Raw genomic sequence first — 17,434 nt, forward strand, 5'->3', positions numbered from 1 at the left:
TGTAGGCAATGAAGAGCATTAGTAAGCATTCAAGTCCTGGGGAGGGAGCGGAAACATTTTACATATGTTCTGGAAAGTTCTCTCTGATGTCAATGCGGAGGACAGAATATGGGGTGTAGGATTGGAGACCAAGGATCGGCCAATTGACCACAGCTGAGAGGGGAGCAGGAGGCAGGGGGATACATTTGAGAGATATGGCCATGGTAGGATTAGTTAGCTATGGAAGTGAGGGAAACGGAGTCCTTGGTAGATGAATGGGTGGGTTCTAGATCAGGTGAAGAGGTGGGTGGGTGATGGGTTTTTTTTTAATGGTAGGAAAATCAGGAGGTGAGTTTCCTTCAGTATGCTTAACTCAGCTGTCTTCCTCTGCATGGAGTGAACCTTATATACGTCTGTCTGTTCTCAGAGGTCTCTGATATTTATGCCATTAGCCTTGACTTCACTCTGGAGCCTTGTGTCCACGAATTCAGCTGTCTACTCTATAGCGACTGACTGAGTACCTGTCAGCATCTCCTACTCGCTGGTAAGCTGCTGAGGGCAGGGACTGGAGCATGTGCACTGCAACATTCCTAGCAGAGTGCCTGGCACATAGTAGTTGCTCAGCCAAGTATCTGTTGAACGAGTGTATAAGGTCTCCTAACCATTTCTATCTAGATTTCACTGGTATCTCAAATTCAGTCGACCCCAAACTGAGCTACCCCCACCAATCTTCTTCCAACAGTGGTCTACCACCCATGTAGTTGCTCATAATCGCAGGGTCACCCTGAGCCCCCTCCTCCCTTTTCCTTTCCTTCTGCAGAAAATCATGCCGGTGATTTTCCCTCCCTGAACAACCGTTTCTTTCTGTTCACCGCCACAGTCATGCCAGTGGCTTAGACTTTCAATTGTCTCTTGAAAACTTGTCACTGCTTCTAGACAGTTCCTTGTCACTTTGTGTGCTCAGTCCTCCCATGGGTGAGGTTCTTAGAAGATCCTAAGTCACAGCCAGTGGTAATCCGTTGTATCTATGATCGAGATTTATCCCCTGTGTCCTGTTTACAGGACTCGATGGCTTCTTCCGTATCTCCCCCAGGTTCTCTGGACCAGGCTCTGTGCACTAGCATTTGACACCTGCCCCCGGTTGTCTGCTTGCCTTGGAACTACTCAGACTTCCGGCTGCAGCTTGCCAACCAACTCTTAATTCTACATTCTCTTGATTTCAGAAATGAACTTGACCTTTGAGCAATGCTCTCCTTTGCAACACCCTACTCTCCCCCTGGGCTGGTGGGCACCTTGGTCCTTTCTCGGTCTCCTTTCCAGAAGAGGTTAAGCTCTGCTGCTTCTATAACTTCCGATAACTACTTCCAGAGGTATTTTCTCATATCTAGTGTCTGAACGATTTGTATAAAATGCAAATATGATCATATTTCTCCCCCGTTGAAGACCTTTCAATAGCTTCCCACTGGCTTTGGAGGAAGGCTCAGTTCCTAGAGGGTCATGAGCTGGCTCCTGCTCACCACACCAGCCATTTCTCATTCAACTTCCCCCTTTGCTTTCGATGTGTCACTCTGAAGTCCTTGTTCCTACGTGCTCAGGGGGGCTCATAGTGCTGTGCCAGTCTGCGTGCTTTGTTTGACCTGGCATTCGCTTCTCCCCCATTGCTCTCACCTAGAGCTGTGAAGAAATGTCAGTGAAGTAGAGTGGGCATATGAGAAATGGGCCTGATGCTACTGGAAAAGCAAATTGATAGAATCCATGCAAGAGAACTGGGCAATCAATAGCAACATCTTTCCACCAAGTGTCAACTTTTGACTCAGAAATTCCATCTCTAGGAATTTAGCTCCATGAAGCATTAAGACAGAGATCTCAGATACCAAAAGGTGTATATTATACAAGATGTTCATTGCAGTGTTATTTATGACAGCTGGGAATTGATTTGGAAAATGGTGTAAGAAGGGAGATTAAGGCATTCCATTAATCTAAAGGAATTTCATTCACCAATTAAAAAAATCATGATGTATGTCCATATTCATTCACATGGAAAGATGTCCCATGATATATTGTAATGTCAAAAAAGTAGCTTACAAAGCACCCTGCAGAAGACAGTTCCATACCTACATACTTCAGTCCCCAGAAAGGAGTTGGAAGGTTAATCCAAAATACTAATAAGTACAGTTTCTTCATTTTTCATTTTCTTTCTTTTTCAAACTTTTGGCTGTAAGGAGGAATTAGTTTTATTTCCCGAAGCCATAATAAAGACGTTGTTTCCATTTGTGAAAGAAGAAAAACAACGGTAACTATTGAAAAACAAGACCCAGGATGGAGCCTCAGTACTGATGGGGGCACTCTTACCACTGTCACATCTCACTCCCCGCCAGCCAACATCACAGTCACAGGAGCCGTCGCCCGAGGGCCCTTGGTTGCATCTCCCGTGGACACACGAGCACGCTAAGGAGAAAAATGCCCACAAATCATCAAACTCTGCCCATGTACCCATTTACCATGTACTCCAAAGGCTCACTTCACTGCACCTACTTCCTGATGCCTTAAAGTCATTGTCTGTGGGACACAGAGGACCAGGAAGAGAGTGGATGTGGACAAGTTCCTTATTCTCCTATTTAAGGAGCTTCAGAGGCCAGGGTTCTGGGTGAAGGGAGGCCTGCTCACTTGTGAGTTAGTATAATAAGGGAGAAGACCATGGAGGAGGTGAGCATCATAAACTATTGTGTCTCTTTTTCCCTTTAATGACACAACTGCCCCTTTGGACCCATCCGGATGTGGGCTGGATCCCACAGTTGTCTCGAATGGAGGACTAGACTCCCAAGAAGGGCAGATGCCTGGTAAGCAGACTTCAGTAGATTGGTAACAGGTGAACCAAGTCACGCATCAACAGAACCATTCAGATCATAGTTTGGGGCTTCGTAGTAGTATGGATTAGTGACTCAGGCAGTAGGGTCCTCCACTATGGTCACCTGAGGACCAAGGGTTAGGTGAGAGCTCTTTGGACGGGCCCACAGGTGTTCCTTAAGAGTGGACTCAAAGAGAAGCCAGCATAATGTGGATTTATGTCAACCTGAAGGACTGATGCCTTTGTTACTCAGAAGGCTCTCAAGCCTTTTGAGAAGTGGATGGATGCTCTGGATACATTTGTCCAAAAAGCATCCAGTCTTGGAACTTTCCTGGATCTCATGAAGCTCATCCTTGTGGCCCTGGTTAGGAAACCCATTTGCCAATCACAGCACATGATTCTTCCATATCCCGGGGGAAAACGTGTCACTAGAATAGTCTCAATTAATACTAATCTTGTTTAACTTGACCAGCTGATGAGAACACAGTGACAGCCAGGTCAACTTTACGGTTTCTAGTGCCAGGTAGGAGGATGAAAGCTTTCTCTACAGGAACTAAGAACCCCCTCCACTCTAGGCAGTTCTTCCACAGGCATGTGTCCATGGGGAACAGGAATTTATGGTAGAGAATGGCAATGCCTTGGTGAAAATGGGTCCCTATTTCTAGAAAAGCAACTTAAAACATGTGGCTCAATGAGGGCAAATCTATAAAAAACTCAAAACCAAACTCACTTCCATCAGGTTGAAGTCAGCTGATAGCGACCCTATAGGACAGGGTAGAACTGCCCCAGCGGTGTCCCATACTGTGGTTCTTTATGAGAATAGAAAACCCCATCTTTCTCTTGAGGAGATGCTGGTGGTTTCAAACTACTGACCTTGCGGTTAGCAGCAGAACACATAACTACTATTCCATTGGGGCCCCTACGATGGTGAATCAGTAGCCATCTTAAAATAAAGGAGGGCATGACTCAATAGCGGGGTGTTAAAGTGCCGCAAAAGTATGCATTCCAGTCTGCGTTCTGCCTCTCGTCATGGTCACAGCCTGTCACCTTGGGGGAAAGTCATTTAGCCTCCTTGCCCTAACCTTCTCAGTACAATGGGGATAGCAAGTCCTACTCATGTATATAAGATGCCTGTGTGGATTAAATGAGATAATGTATGTACAGCTGAATTGTCATCTAGCAAAGACTGTCCAGAATTTGAAGTGTGACCATGATCACTACTGGGAAGGTAAATATAGAAAGATGTGGTTGGGTTGGGCAGTGTCAAGGAACAGATTGTGGGATGTGTTGGGAGATTTCCGTTAATGAGCTGTCATCTTTGGAAACACGGCCCAATGTGAATTGCCCAAGGCAGATGTTTCTGTAATTCCCAACGATGACAGCAGCGAGACAGGCTGATATGGGAGCACATGCCCAATTTCTCTTTTATTGTCTATCCCGGTTGGTTCCGGGAACTCAGGGGCCTGACTGACATGGAAAGGAGGGTGCCCACCTTGGTCACAGTGGATCCCATATTTGCCCTCGGTGCAGGTCTCGCAGGCTGTCCCGCTGAAGCCTTCTCCACACTCACACACGCCTGTGCCATTCACTCCGTCCAAACAGATGCCATTTCCGAAGCACACGTTCCCGGCTGTCCCAGGGCAGGGCTGACACTCTGGACCGAAGAAGCCGGCACAGCATTCTCTTGTCTGAAATGGAGACCCAGGGCTTGATTCATATCCCCATGCACTGTTTTTGCCCACCTCCCTGTGGAAACCCTGCCTGTGTGACTCAGAGGGTGCCCTGCTCTGGGAGCCCACACGGGGAGATGTAGGGGGGGGGGGGGCTGGGGGCAGAATGCCCTGGAGAAAGGAGTCTAAACAATGCTCAGGAGTGCCGTAGAGAAGACGGAGGCCTCCTCTGGGAGGCGTGAAAGAGGGAATGGAAAAATGTCAAGTAGGAGAAGAGAGTGACAACAGACATAAAGGACAGGAATAATGGAAATGACACCGGCTAGGTTGGAGGACGCAGGGACCTTTGCCATGCCCAAGTTCAGGGCTCCTGGTATCCTGTGTTCATGATCACCTCTGCAGGGGGATCCCTTTGGTGTTTTATAAATGACTCAGAGGAACCCTGCAGCATGTATCTGGTTTGGGCATGATTTTATTTCCAAGTGCATTCAACCACAATGCCCTAAACTCTGAAACTTAAAAACCAATGGATCTCATTTCTTCTAGGATGTTGTTGTTATTGGTGTTAGGTACCATTGGCTCTGCTCCAACTCAGAGTGACCCTATGCCCACCAGAATGAAACATTGCCTGGCCTTTCCCCATCCTCTCCATCACCGCTCTGCTTGTGCCCCTTGCTGCCGTCACTGGGTCAGCCCATTTCCTTGAGGTTCTTCCTGGTTTGTGATTGCCAGGCGCTGACTTCTCCTGGTAACATGCCCAACGTACATGAGAGAAATTCCCTCTGTTCTTGCTTCTCAGGAGCATGCCGGCAGTACTTCCAAGACAAAGCCGTCCATATTTCTGTCCATCTACAGTATGGTCAGTGTTCTTCATTAACGCCAGAGGCACGCATATAGGAGTTCACTGATAGAGATATGGGGCAGGAATCCTGTTTCTAAATGACCAGGTCTACCTTTTCCCTAAGTGAATTGGTCACTTCCTGTCTCTTGCTTGCCAGCATGTCCCTGGAATGTCCACTTGCAAGGACAGGGAGGTCCTCTTAGCCTTTTGGACCCCCAATTTCTTCATCATGCAAGCGTTCTTACGGCTTCTACCAGTTTCTGGGGATGTCTGGGAAGGAGTCGTATGACATCCATGCCTACTTTGCATGGTAATGAAGATCTCGAGGAGAGCATGGGAGGTGGCCGAAAACACACATGCACAGGCGTTTTGCAAAGGAAAGCATGTGATGACATCCCGCAGTATCGCTCCCCCAATCGGGAGGATTAGTAACTCACGCTACTCACAATGACAGTTTTCACACACTTTGGCTGGCACCCAATGAACACGGATCGCCGTCCCATGAAATAAAGGGTATAGATGCATCTCCTTGTCTCATCGCCCTGGGAAACAGGAGTGGTTATAGCAGCTTATTCGTTAAGATTGAAAAAAAATGCCCCCCGATCTCTGAGAACAAGTTGGTGGTGTGTCTTCAACTCAAATGTTCTAAGGAGGAAGGGCGATGACTTCTTGCCCCTGCTCTATCAATTAGAAAACACAATCGCACTTTGCTGGCTGCCGGGAAAGTCAGGCAGAAAAATGCAAACTACCTTCAGGTAGTTGTTAAGTCCCTGAGTATGCAAATAAATGGGGGGCTACTCACTGGAAGAATGACCTTTTAAACCCCACCCCCTGGAGGAGTTGTGGGTTATGCATTAGGGTGCTAACCTCCAGGTCAACGGTTGGAAACCACCTGCGGTCTGAGGGAGAGAGGTGAGGCTTTCAACTCCTGTGAAGGGTCAGTCTTGGAAGCCCACACGGTAGTTCTACCGTGTCCTACAGGGTCACTATGAGTCAGAATGGGGCCGAAGGCAGTGAATTTGCGTTTTGAGTGGTGCCTCAAAAGAAAAACTTGGCAATCTACTTCTGAGAAAAACCACCCCACGTTGCTATTCTGATGCACAGGGACCCCGGGGAGTTGGAGTCCACTAGGTGGCAGCTTTCTCTCTCCCTCCCTCTTTCTCCCTTTCTCCCTCTCTCCCATCTCGCCTTCTTTAAGGTACTTCTCTGTAAAAACTTTTCTCAGAAGACTAACGCAAGTTAGGAAGAACCAGGGAGTAAACCAGGTGAAAATTCATAGCATTCCACATTGATCGATCTGAGCCTCGTTCTTTATTCATCTCCTACTGTGGTTGGGGAAATGACTGGAGGCTGCTTACAAAACTATTGTGCATCAAAGATTACATGAAAATGTGCGAGCAAGTTGGCATTGATTCTTGTTATCAATTACTACAGAAGGGGGGGGCAATTTATTCTTTGTAGTGGCTGTCGCATTATTAGGAGAAGCTTTCACAATACTTAGCGATCAGAAAACAGATCACTAATGCATCAAAGGGTGCAACTGTTTCCACCTGCTTCCCTAGGGGAGGTTGGCTGTACCATCCACTCTAGGACACCGCAAGCAGGAAGAACGCATCCAGGATGAATATGGATCGGGATACTGAGCTTGTCTTTGCTGAGAAAGAGGTCTCACTGCTGCCCTCCACTGGCTACGAGGATATGAAAGAGGTAGAAAATGAAACGCCTCTTTCAGCAATGCGTATTGACTGAGCCCCAGTTTCTATTTATTTATTCATTATAGTTAAAAAAGAGTTTAAGGTTGCTTTTAAATAGTCATACAATATGATAAGGAACTAACCACGTCAAACCAAACCAAACCAAACTCACTGCCGTCGAGTTGATTCTGACTCATAGCCACAGTAGAGGACAGAGGAAAGCTGCGTCTGTGGGTTTTTGAGACTGTAATTCTTTTAAAAAAAAATCATTTTATTGGGGGCTCATACAACTCTTATCACAGTCCATACATACATCAATTGTGTAAAGCACATTTGTACATTCATCGCCCTCATCATTCTCAAAACATATGTTCTCCACTTAAGCCCCTGGCATCAGCTCCTCATTTTCCCCCCTCTCTTCCTGCTCCTCCCCCTCCCTCATGAATCCTTGATAATTTATAAATTATTATTTTGTCATATCTTACACTATCCAACATCTCCCTTCACCCACTTTTCTGTTGTCCATCCCCCAGGGAGGAGGTTATATGTAGATCCTTGTGATAGGTTCCCCCTTTCTACCTACCCTCCCTCTACCCTCCTGGTATCGCCCACTCCCAGCACTGGTCCTGAAGGGATCATCTGTCCTGGATTCCCTGTGTTTCCAGTTCCTATCTGCACCAGTGGACATCCTCTGGTCTAGCAGGATTTGTAAGGTAGAATGGGGATCATGATAGTGGGGGCGGGGGAGCGGAAGGAAGCATTTAGGAACTAGAGGAAAGTTGTATGATTTATCGTTGCTACACTGCATCCTGACAGGTTCGCGACTGTAATTCTTGATGAAAGTAGAAAGCTTCAACTTTTTCCCATTGATTGGCTGGTGGTTTTGAACTGCTGGCCTTGTGGTAAGTAGCCCAACATACGCATAACCCATTATGCCTCCAGAAGTAAGAATGAAGTACCATATATACTCGAGTATAAACTCACCTGAATATCAGCTGAGGAACCTAATTTTACCACAAAATGGCATGAAAAATGTGCTGAAAAACTTGACTTAAACACAAAATATACGGTATATTTAAGACTTATTTTCTAAATTGTATCTGAAAACTTTTCACTAACATGAACAAAATACTCACCAATGGTTTAGTTCCAAGTGGGCAGATTGGCTTCTGGGGACACTTCCCACACTTGCCCTTGGTAAACAGGGGAAAAGAAAAGAATTCAAGGTTATCTATTTCAGTACAAAATGAGGCAGTAGATATTTTCCAGATCTTGCAGCAGAAACAGTTAAAACATAAAATAAAACATGGGAAAGATACATGGGAAGACCATCTGGAGGAACATGTTCTTTGAGACAAATACTTCAATTATCTCCAGCCTTGAGTGTTTGAGTATCATTTTCCTCACAATACTCTTCTGAGCCAAACAGCCTATTATTATTACTTTCATTTTTCAAATGCAAATGCAATTTAAGGTGTTATCTTGAACTACTGATCTACATAGCAAAAATGCATGACAAGAAATTCAACTAGGCAGTCATTAATTTTTACCCATGTCCTTATACATAGAAGTTAGCCAACAACAAAAAAATTGAGATTCAGGCGACCTACAGACTATATAGATATGTTCCACTTAGAAATAAAGGCTATGATATTAAATGAAGGGGGAAGTGCAGAGTGGAGACCCAAGGCCCAAGTGTCGGCCAATGGAGATCCCCTCATAGAGGTGTTTAGGAGAGGAGATGGGTTAATTAGGGTGCGAGGTAGTACCGATGGGGAACACAGCTTTCCCCCAGATCCTGGATGCTTCCTCCCCCCAACTACCATGATCCGAATTCTACCTTGCAGGCCTGGATAGGACAGAGGCTGTACACTGGTACATATGAGGGCTGGAGGTACAGGGAATCCAGGGTGGATGATACCTTCAGGACCAAGGGTGTGAGGGACAATGCTGGGAGAGTGGAGGGTGAGTGGGTTGGAAGGGGGGAACTGATTGCAAGGATCCACATGTGACCTCTTCCCTGGGAGAGGGACAGCAGAGAAGGGGGGAAGGGAGACTCCGGATAGGGCAAGATATGACAAAATAACGAGGTATAAATTACCAAGGGCACATGAGGGAGGGGGGAAAGAGGGAGGGAGGGGAAAAAAAAAGAGGACCTGATGCAAGGGGCTTAAGTGGAGAGCAAATGCTTTGAGAATGATTGGGGCAGGGAATGTATGGATGTGCTTTATACAATTGATGTATGTATATGTATGGATGGTGATAAGAGTTGTATGGGTCCCTAATAAAATGTAAAAAAAGAAAAGAGGAGAAAAAAATGATTAGGGCAGGGACTGTACAGATGTGCTTTATACAATTGATGTATGTATATGTATGAACTGTGATAAGAATTGTATGAGCCCCTAATAAATTGTTAAAATTAAAAAAAAAAAGAAATAAAGGCTATGTAAGTATATTAAAAATGTAGGAAATGTGGTTATATACCAACAGACAAGATCTTGCTTGTGAAGAGGCCAGGGAATAGGTTAGGACCAGGGAGAGGGGAAGGCTGGCAAAGAGGTGAGGGAGGAGGACAAAAAATAGAGAGTTTAAAATGAAAAAAAAAAAAAGAAAAATTACTGCTTCATGTAAACAAACAAAACAACCTTCAGATCCTTTACCTCTCAGATCTAAATATTGGTCTGAGTGGCTAAAAAAGGAGGAAACATAAAACTGAAGTAGACTGGGGGTCTTTAGTGAGATACCAATTTATTGGTTCATTTCAGACAAAACAAACCAAATAACAACTTGTTAGCAAATTCTTATCCACGTAACAGACTTTCACATAACTACTACATGTAATAGTAGATCATCCCGAAGCACCATTGCTTTAGGATAGATTCCTGCGTCTGCCCTTCTTGAAAAACCTAAAAAGATAGCTTTTTGAAATTATGACCACCTTTGTCATGTTAAAGCAAACTGTTAAATACAATAAGCCCAAGCCCAACCCAGTGCCGTGGAATTGCTCATGGCAACAACATTCTGCCGACAATTAATGCATTTATTTGAACAGGACTGGGAAACCTCGGAAGCCATCCTCATTTTGCCTTCTTCCTGCCAAGCAGCTTGTACAGTTGGACTGCTTGCAGTCAGTGTAGGCAGGATCGCCCCTACCTGTTAGGTTCCGCCTCGTTCCCTGACCGCGCTTTACAGCACTGAGACAAACCAAGGCATGGGTCACAGAATGTTACTACCCAGCCATAGCCACCAAGCACCAAACCAAACTCACTGCCATCCAGTCAATTCTGACTCAGAGCGACCCTACAGGGCAGGGCAGAACTGCTCCTGCGCGTCTCTGACAGTGCAACTCACTCTGGGAGCAGAAACCAGGGGGCGGTTTTAAGGTGCCGACCTGCTGGTTAGTAGCCCCCGGCATCACCATGGCACCGCCTGGCTCCTCGGCCAGACAAACCAGTCTTCTTAGCTTTCTTTTCTTTCTTTCTTTTTTTTTTTTTTTTACCAAAAGCAGCAACAACAAAAGCGCTAGTTGACTAGTAACTGCACAGACAGCGTTCCAGAAACTGGTTTTGGCCCCAGCTTTACACTCTGATTGCGAGTTCATTTCACTTTGTGTCACTGGTACCTTCCCTGACAGTTGTTTTCCTGGTAAGTTTTGACAAATTTATGGGAGCCCTGGGGGCGGCGTGGTTGGGCGTTGGGCTGCAGTCCGCAAGGTCGGGAGACCGACAGGGCCGTCTTCTTGCAGGACGAGTGTCACTCTCGGGAACGCACAGGGGCAGTTCTGCCTGGTCCTGTGGAGTCGCTCGGAGTCCGCATCGACCAGATGGCGGTGAGCTTGGCATTGGCTTTGGAGAACAGCCCTTTAACGCCTAGAGCGCTTTTCTCGGTTAAATCCCCAGTCCTTGAACACCACAACGCATGGTTTGAAATCCGCTACTGAGGGAGCGGGGTCAGAGTCAGACAGTGAGGCCGTGGCACACACGGTGGCCGGACTCGAGGAGGTCATGGTCCAGTGGAAGGGGACCCGGTGGAGACAGCGGCCAGACAATATTACAAGACAGCTAATGACGGAAACTGTGAGGTACAGCTCATTCCGAAAACAGGAGGCGGCCGGTTTGCCTAGCTGTTAATTTGGCGCCTATTGGACAGTATAAAAGGAGCCCAGGTGGTGCAGAGGGTTAAGCATTGGGCTATAAGTAGTATGGTTAGTGGTTCAAACCCAACGGCTGCTCTAAGAACAATAAAATGTTTAGAGCGGAGATTGGCACCTCTAGTGGCAATCCCCCCAAACGGCAGCAGTTACCAATACATTTTACACCATGTTACGATTTCACTGGAGTGAAACCCCTTCCAGAAGTCTAGACTGGCTCTTTGATTATTCTCTTGGTAACAAAGTCTATCACTCGATCCTGGGAGTGATTAAATAATGCCTTGATGGTTTCCTTCTGCCTTTTTGGCACCTGGGAAAAGAAGAGAAACTAAACACTCATTCCTTCTGAGCAACAACTTCTTTCTCTCTGAAACCCATCTCAGGGCTCTCCCTTGCCAGCTGACGGTAACACCGGCCATTCCTTCAAACTCTAGTAAAATAAACAGACTCTTTGTACACAACTTTCTGGTTGGGATGGGGGGATGGAAGAGGGCCCGTCAACTGCTGAAAGCCATGCCACTCAAAGGGGAGGAAGCAGGCCCGTTCTTAGAGCGCAGCACGAGAGGCAGAATGCCAGACCACTAGGGAGCCCTGCACATTCCATGTCACTTGGATCCCCGCACTTTACTGAAGCATTTCTCTCTGTCTGGAACATTCTTCTCTACCTGGTCAATCCCTGCTTATCCTTCAGTAACACCCTGGAGAGCCAACTGACAGTCCTCCAGAGGCGTGTCCTCCCATGTCCCTCAGCGCACCATCAATGCCTCGGACACCTTAGTGGGTCTGATTATTGGTATGCTTGGCAAAGTAGAGGGTCCATAAAAAGAGAGAGACTGCCAAGGAGGTAAACTGACACAGCAGTTGCAACAATGGGCTCAAACAGGGCAGCAGTGGTGGGAATGGCACCTATCAACAATCACATCATCACGGAAAGGTCCTATACAACCTCTTTTCCCTGGACTCAAAGGTCTCTACCACCACCTGCTATATTTCCCTGAAGTAATGAATTTCTATATTGTTTTTCCTTTCTAGTAGATCAGGCTTGGCCAACACCTGCTACTGGCTCGCCGTATCCCTCTCCCTGTGCCTGTGCTAGACACGGCAGAGTTACCCTTGGGGGCAGACCATGCTTCAGGATTCTGTTCAGCACACCCTTCTGGGTGGCCCTTTCCAGCAGGCTCTCAAGACACAACCTATTACAATGAATCATGGTCCCACTGTGGGCAGGGGCCACATCCTATTGGTCTTCGTGGCGCCACGGCCTGGTATGTTGTCAGGCACATCAGAGATACTTAATTTTTTCGAACCGAATGGAGGTCCATTTCTAGAAGAGTTTGATGCTTGAAAAAAATGATCAAATAGAGAAAACAGAACAGAATACAGCACTCCGTAGCTGAGCACTGACCCTGGATGGAAACTTACTCGAACAATAGTCGTGTCGTTGTTATCACATCTGTTCTTCTGAATTTCCAGAACTTTCTCCAAGCCATGGATCACACCCTTGTCAGTGGCAGCATTGGTGTAGTTTATGTGAGCATCGTTTACATAGAGCTGTGAGGAAGAGGATGCAATGTGAGCTTTTACTATCTTGGTTTCAAAAGAATGGAGAAGATGTGGATTTGAGGATAACCATATGACAAGGGTTGAAGGCAGTGGTTCTCAACCTTCCTAATGCTGTGACCCTTTCCTACAGCTCCTCATGTGGTGGTGACTCCCCAACCATAAAACTATGTTTGTTGTTACTTCATCACTGTCATTTTGCTACTGCGATGAATCAGGTGACCCCTGGGAAAGGGTTGTTCGACCCCCACAGGTTGAGAATATCTTGACCACCATCTGACTGTGAACCTGGGACAGTTGTTTCTCTTCCCTGAGCCCCATTTTTGCTCTAGTAAAAAGAAGGGGCTGCTTTAGATCATCCATCTTTCAAATGAGTTGAGTTATGATTTTTTGAAAACGATTGAATCATGATCATGATTTAGTGTCTACTGGCAGGAGGGCTCCATGGGCGGTCTCAGAGCTGTGACTGTCTTCCCAAACCAACACCTGGAGAATGAAACGCACTGTCTTTTTCAGTAGCTTTACTTCTGGCTAATTTATAATCAGTCTTCAAAAGGGATGCATGGCAGTTATAAAATTAAAAAAATAATAACTAGAATTTGTGGGGTGTTTTAGAGTCTATAAAATCCCTAAGATCAAGACAATATCCTATTATTTTTCAGGATGGATATTCCACTACTCTGTTTCCCTTGGGGCTTGGTTGTAATGTCTGGTAGTTTGGTTCTGTCTTTGCCTAGAATGTCCTTGAGCATCCAAGATGGGGACTATGCCAGAATCAACATGTTACCAGCTCAAATTCAACTATGAATTTTGCTTTGACTTTTAAGGAATAAATACCTGAATGAGAAATTAATGCATAACAATTGAATCAATTCATTCATTCATGAATACAATGGGAAGAAATGGTTCCTTGAAAACTTGGAGTGGTGTGGCTGACACCGAGGGCGGATGGCTATTGTGCTAAGCAGATATCATGTTAGTATCCAATGAGAGCTAAACATTTAAAAATAACAGCCCCAGTACTCTCCACTGCCTTAATATGAAAGTGGTGACAATATCAAGTTCTTAAATTTAAACTTTTACAATATGTTAAAAGTCCCTTAGTGTTTACTTGGAATCGTGAATTTCCACTTGGATATTGGGGTAAGTTTTGTCCACAGAGATAGTCAAAGGTCTGTGTATATTTGGAAAACTTGCACAAACTTTGGAGGTGATGTTAAATGGCAATTGTAACGTGAATTTTCCAGAATTTCAATATGATGTGTTATTTTTAAATACTACTACAGGACTTTAGAGGCTACCATATGGCTGATTTGACATTTAAAATATCTGAATCAATTTCATCATCAGATGCAGCTAGAGAATTATGGATGACATTAAAATTTTGATTTGAACATAAATCGATTCATTTATAGAGCATTTTGTATACCTCCATTGTCTTAAAGGAAAGTAAGTGAATAGCAATAAACACAAGCCCTCTATTATCAGAATAATCCTTGCTTTAGAGCTGCATTTCTCAACCTGTGGGCCGCTTGATTCATCACAGTAGCAAAATGACAGTGATGAAGTAGCAACAAAAATAATGTTATGGTTGGGGGAGGGGGGTCATCACAAGATGAGGAACTGTATGAAAGGGTCTCAGCTTTAGGAAGGTTGAGAACTGCTGAACTAGAGCAAAGAATTTTCAAAACTAAGGGGAAATGAAACTGACAGCATTAAAGCTGATTCCACTAACTATGCATCTGTACATGGTGAAATAAAAGAACGTGTAGATGAAACAAAAACAAAATGAAGGGAACCAATAACAAAATTACAGTCCTTGGAAAGAAAAGAAAATATATTTAAGAGTATTTTTCATAGTTATATAATGCAATCAATGAGATTATTTCTACAAATCAGAGTGAAACATTTGTATTTAGTTTATTCATCAGGCAATGGTGAGGCAGAAAGCCTTATTTTATCCCAAGCAGATACCAATTTTCATACAAAAGTCCACTTGTGATTTCACTCTTTAAAAGGCTCAAATAATATTATTGATGAAAACTTTCATGATTACACTTTCTTCAATTTAATACACTACTTAGTTTATCTAGGATAATTTAAAAAATTAATTTATTTTATGAGACTTTGTAACAGATTCACATATGTCTTTCTGTTGGATTTTCTTATTGGCCTTTTCACTTGACGTTTAAAAAGATTTAATACAATTATATTTAAAATTTATTAAATATCCAGTCTAATTCTTTTGTATGTGCTCTAAACACTTAAATATGTAGGTGCTACGTGAAACAAATACGGGAAGACAAGCATAGTGGTCAGTTGGCTCTAGGATTGTACTCTCTATGATCATCGTGAAATGATAATAAGATTAATTCGCTTGACTGCTGGGCCCTTCATATGCCACTAGGTTCCTTGTGCATTGGAGTCCCACTTCTCGGGAGTTTGGTTGGGTGCTTCAAGGACACCTTTGTTCTTGGAGATGGAATGGGACTCTGATGGGTTTGTTGTTACACCCCAGTGACTGCTCGGATGTAAACACCAGAATTCATAGGCTACATTGTTACCTGAAGACTGTCACCAGGGAATATGAACGGGACTTAAAATCTAGTTTCACCATTACCTTGTGGTGAAAACAACTGTCTTTTGTTGGTAAGTAGCGTTGATGAGATTTTGACAGTACAGAAATGGTGATGGATGATAAAGGCCTTGACCCTCATTTTGGGGATTTTAAATACAGGGCCATACCTGGTCATTGTGGAGGAAGAACCCAAGTGGGTGGGAGAAGCCCAGCATCGTCTCTCTGTGCATGCCATTGTGCAGGTCATTCTTCAGGAGTTTCTCCTCCAGGATCACGTGGTACTTGAGTAAGTCCTCTTTCTGGAAAAGGCAAAGAATCCAAAGTCAGCCAGTCACTGGTTGCTCAGCAGCCTTCGCCAAAGTGCCAGGCACTCGGCATCCAGACACAATAGATATCCAATGATCTTTGAGATACATCACCTAGCAGAACTTCCAACTTTTGTAAGTAGGGTGGCCAAAAACTTGTTCGTTGACTCTAAAACTCAGACTGAGTGTTTGGGAGGAGAATTAAAGATTATTATTATGATGGAGAACTGCTTATGAAGAGAGAGTGCACACGCCCCAAGCCTGCCTTTCATCTTGAAGTTCAACTGGATGTTTCAGAGAGCTTAGTTGGTGTCTATAGCAGATGTTCTCTTTTTAAATAGCTTTATTGGCATATAATTCACATATCATATTGTTCAAACATGTTAAGAAGAGTTGTGAAATTATCACCACAATTTCTGAAAAATTTCTGCTCATATTCATTGCTGTTAGCTACCATTTTTGCCCCAACCTCCCATGACATGCCCCTAGGTAATTATTAATCCATTTATTGTCTCTGTAGATTTACCTATCCTGGATTTCTTATACAGAAAGTAATATAAAACACAAACAGGAAATAAAGAAACAAGCAACAACAAAATAGATAAAAAATTTCATAGAAAATAAAACAGAAAATCATAAAAACGAAAACAACTTTAAGACGGGTCCAAAGAGAGCTCAGATGACAGGGTATTGCATTTTAACTTACCAACACATGCCACAATTGATTTTACAGTGCTCTCTGGTAGCAAGGCTGGTCACATTGCTGGGCTGTGATCAGAGGGGATTCATCTACCTGGGGGACCCTGAAAATGGATTTTGGGTTTCTACAAGCATCCATAGTCTTTTTGCAAACCAGGAGTTAATTTAAGCTCTGACACCTTTTCCTTCTTTGTATTTGGATTTTATTATTTGTAATCCTTGGGACATAGAGGTTAGTGTGATTCTTCCGTGTGGACTTAATTTATGACTCACTTCGATAGTTGCTTGTTTGAAGACAAGACTTTACGACTCTGGATGCTATTCTTTGTGAAAGCTGGGCACCATCTGGTTTTGTCACCACATTTTTGATACAGCATCTAAATCTTCAGTGATCTCTTTATGAGGGAAAGTATTGAGTAGGGTCATGCCATAAAAACTAATTTTTCTTAGGCTAGAATGAAGTGTGAGTCCCAAATCCATTCATGTAGCTATAATTTATGTAGGTCTCTGGTTTGCTTTAGAAACATCATTATTGTTTTTTGATAGAGAACATTATAAATCATCCTCCTGGAGCATAAGATAATTCTATTGATAATGTTATTAATTTAGCTAATCATATAGAATTTAAAACACTATTGAGAGAAGGAAGTTATACAAGCATAGGTTAGCTTTTGAGACCACAATGCATCAATTGTTGACCTGTACACATCAAATACATAATTGACAGGACACTATTTACAAGAACAATAGGGGTTGGTGATAGGACAAAACTGTCAACAACACTCATTCACAAAGGCAAAACCATGACTATGAGACTAATACATGTCATAAAAAGCAAGGAAAGCATTAAAATGATAAATATATGGTAGTCCTGGATCACCATTCATTGGGCACCGTCAAAACAAGAGATATGAATTGAATTCCAATGACCACCCATTCTTTGACCTTTGACTAGCAGTCATCTGTGCTTCTCACACTGGGACATTTTAACCTTAAGTCCAAGGGAGTATGTCAGTTCTCAACTCTGCTACAAGTGCGTTTGAGATCAAGCCCAGTTCGCTTAGTGGGGTTTGCACACCAAATCCTACTGGTGTGGCCGGTGAAGGCTAT

At 44.0% G+C, this 17,434-nt stretch overlaps 1 protein-coding gene across 1 annotated transcript in view; it reads right to left on the reverse strand.

Annotated features, from left to right (window-relative positions):
* The window catches only part of STAB2 (stabilin 2), a 165,884-nt gene that overhangs the window by 54,037 nt on the left and 94,413 nt on the right, over positions 1-17,434 (reverse strand). The window contains exons 34-39 of the mRNA XM_075552708.1: positions 15,488-15,619; positions 12,605-12,733; positions 8,169-8,225; positions 5,785-5,880; positions 4,320-4,515; positions 2,332-2,427 (exon numbers count right to left, since the gene is read on the reverse strand). Of these exons, the coding sequence (XP_075408823.1) occupies positions 2,332-2,427; positions 4,320-4,515; positions 5,785-5,880; positions 8,169-8,225; positions 12,605-12,733; positions 15,488-15,619 (706 nt within the window). The remainder of the gene's footprint in view (positions 1-2,331; positions 2,428-4,319; positions 4,516-5,784; positions 5,881-8,168; positions 8,226-12,604; positions 12,734-15,487; positions 15,620-17,434) is intronic.

This window comes from Tenrec ecaudatus, chromosome 6 (assembly GCF_050624435.1).
Source record: "Tenrec ecaudatus isolate mTenEca1 chromosome 6, mTenEca1.hap1, whole genome shotgun sequence".
NCBI lineage: Eukaryota > Metazoa > Chordata > Mammalia > Afrosoricida > Tenrecidae > Tenrec > Tenrec ecaudatus.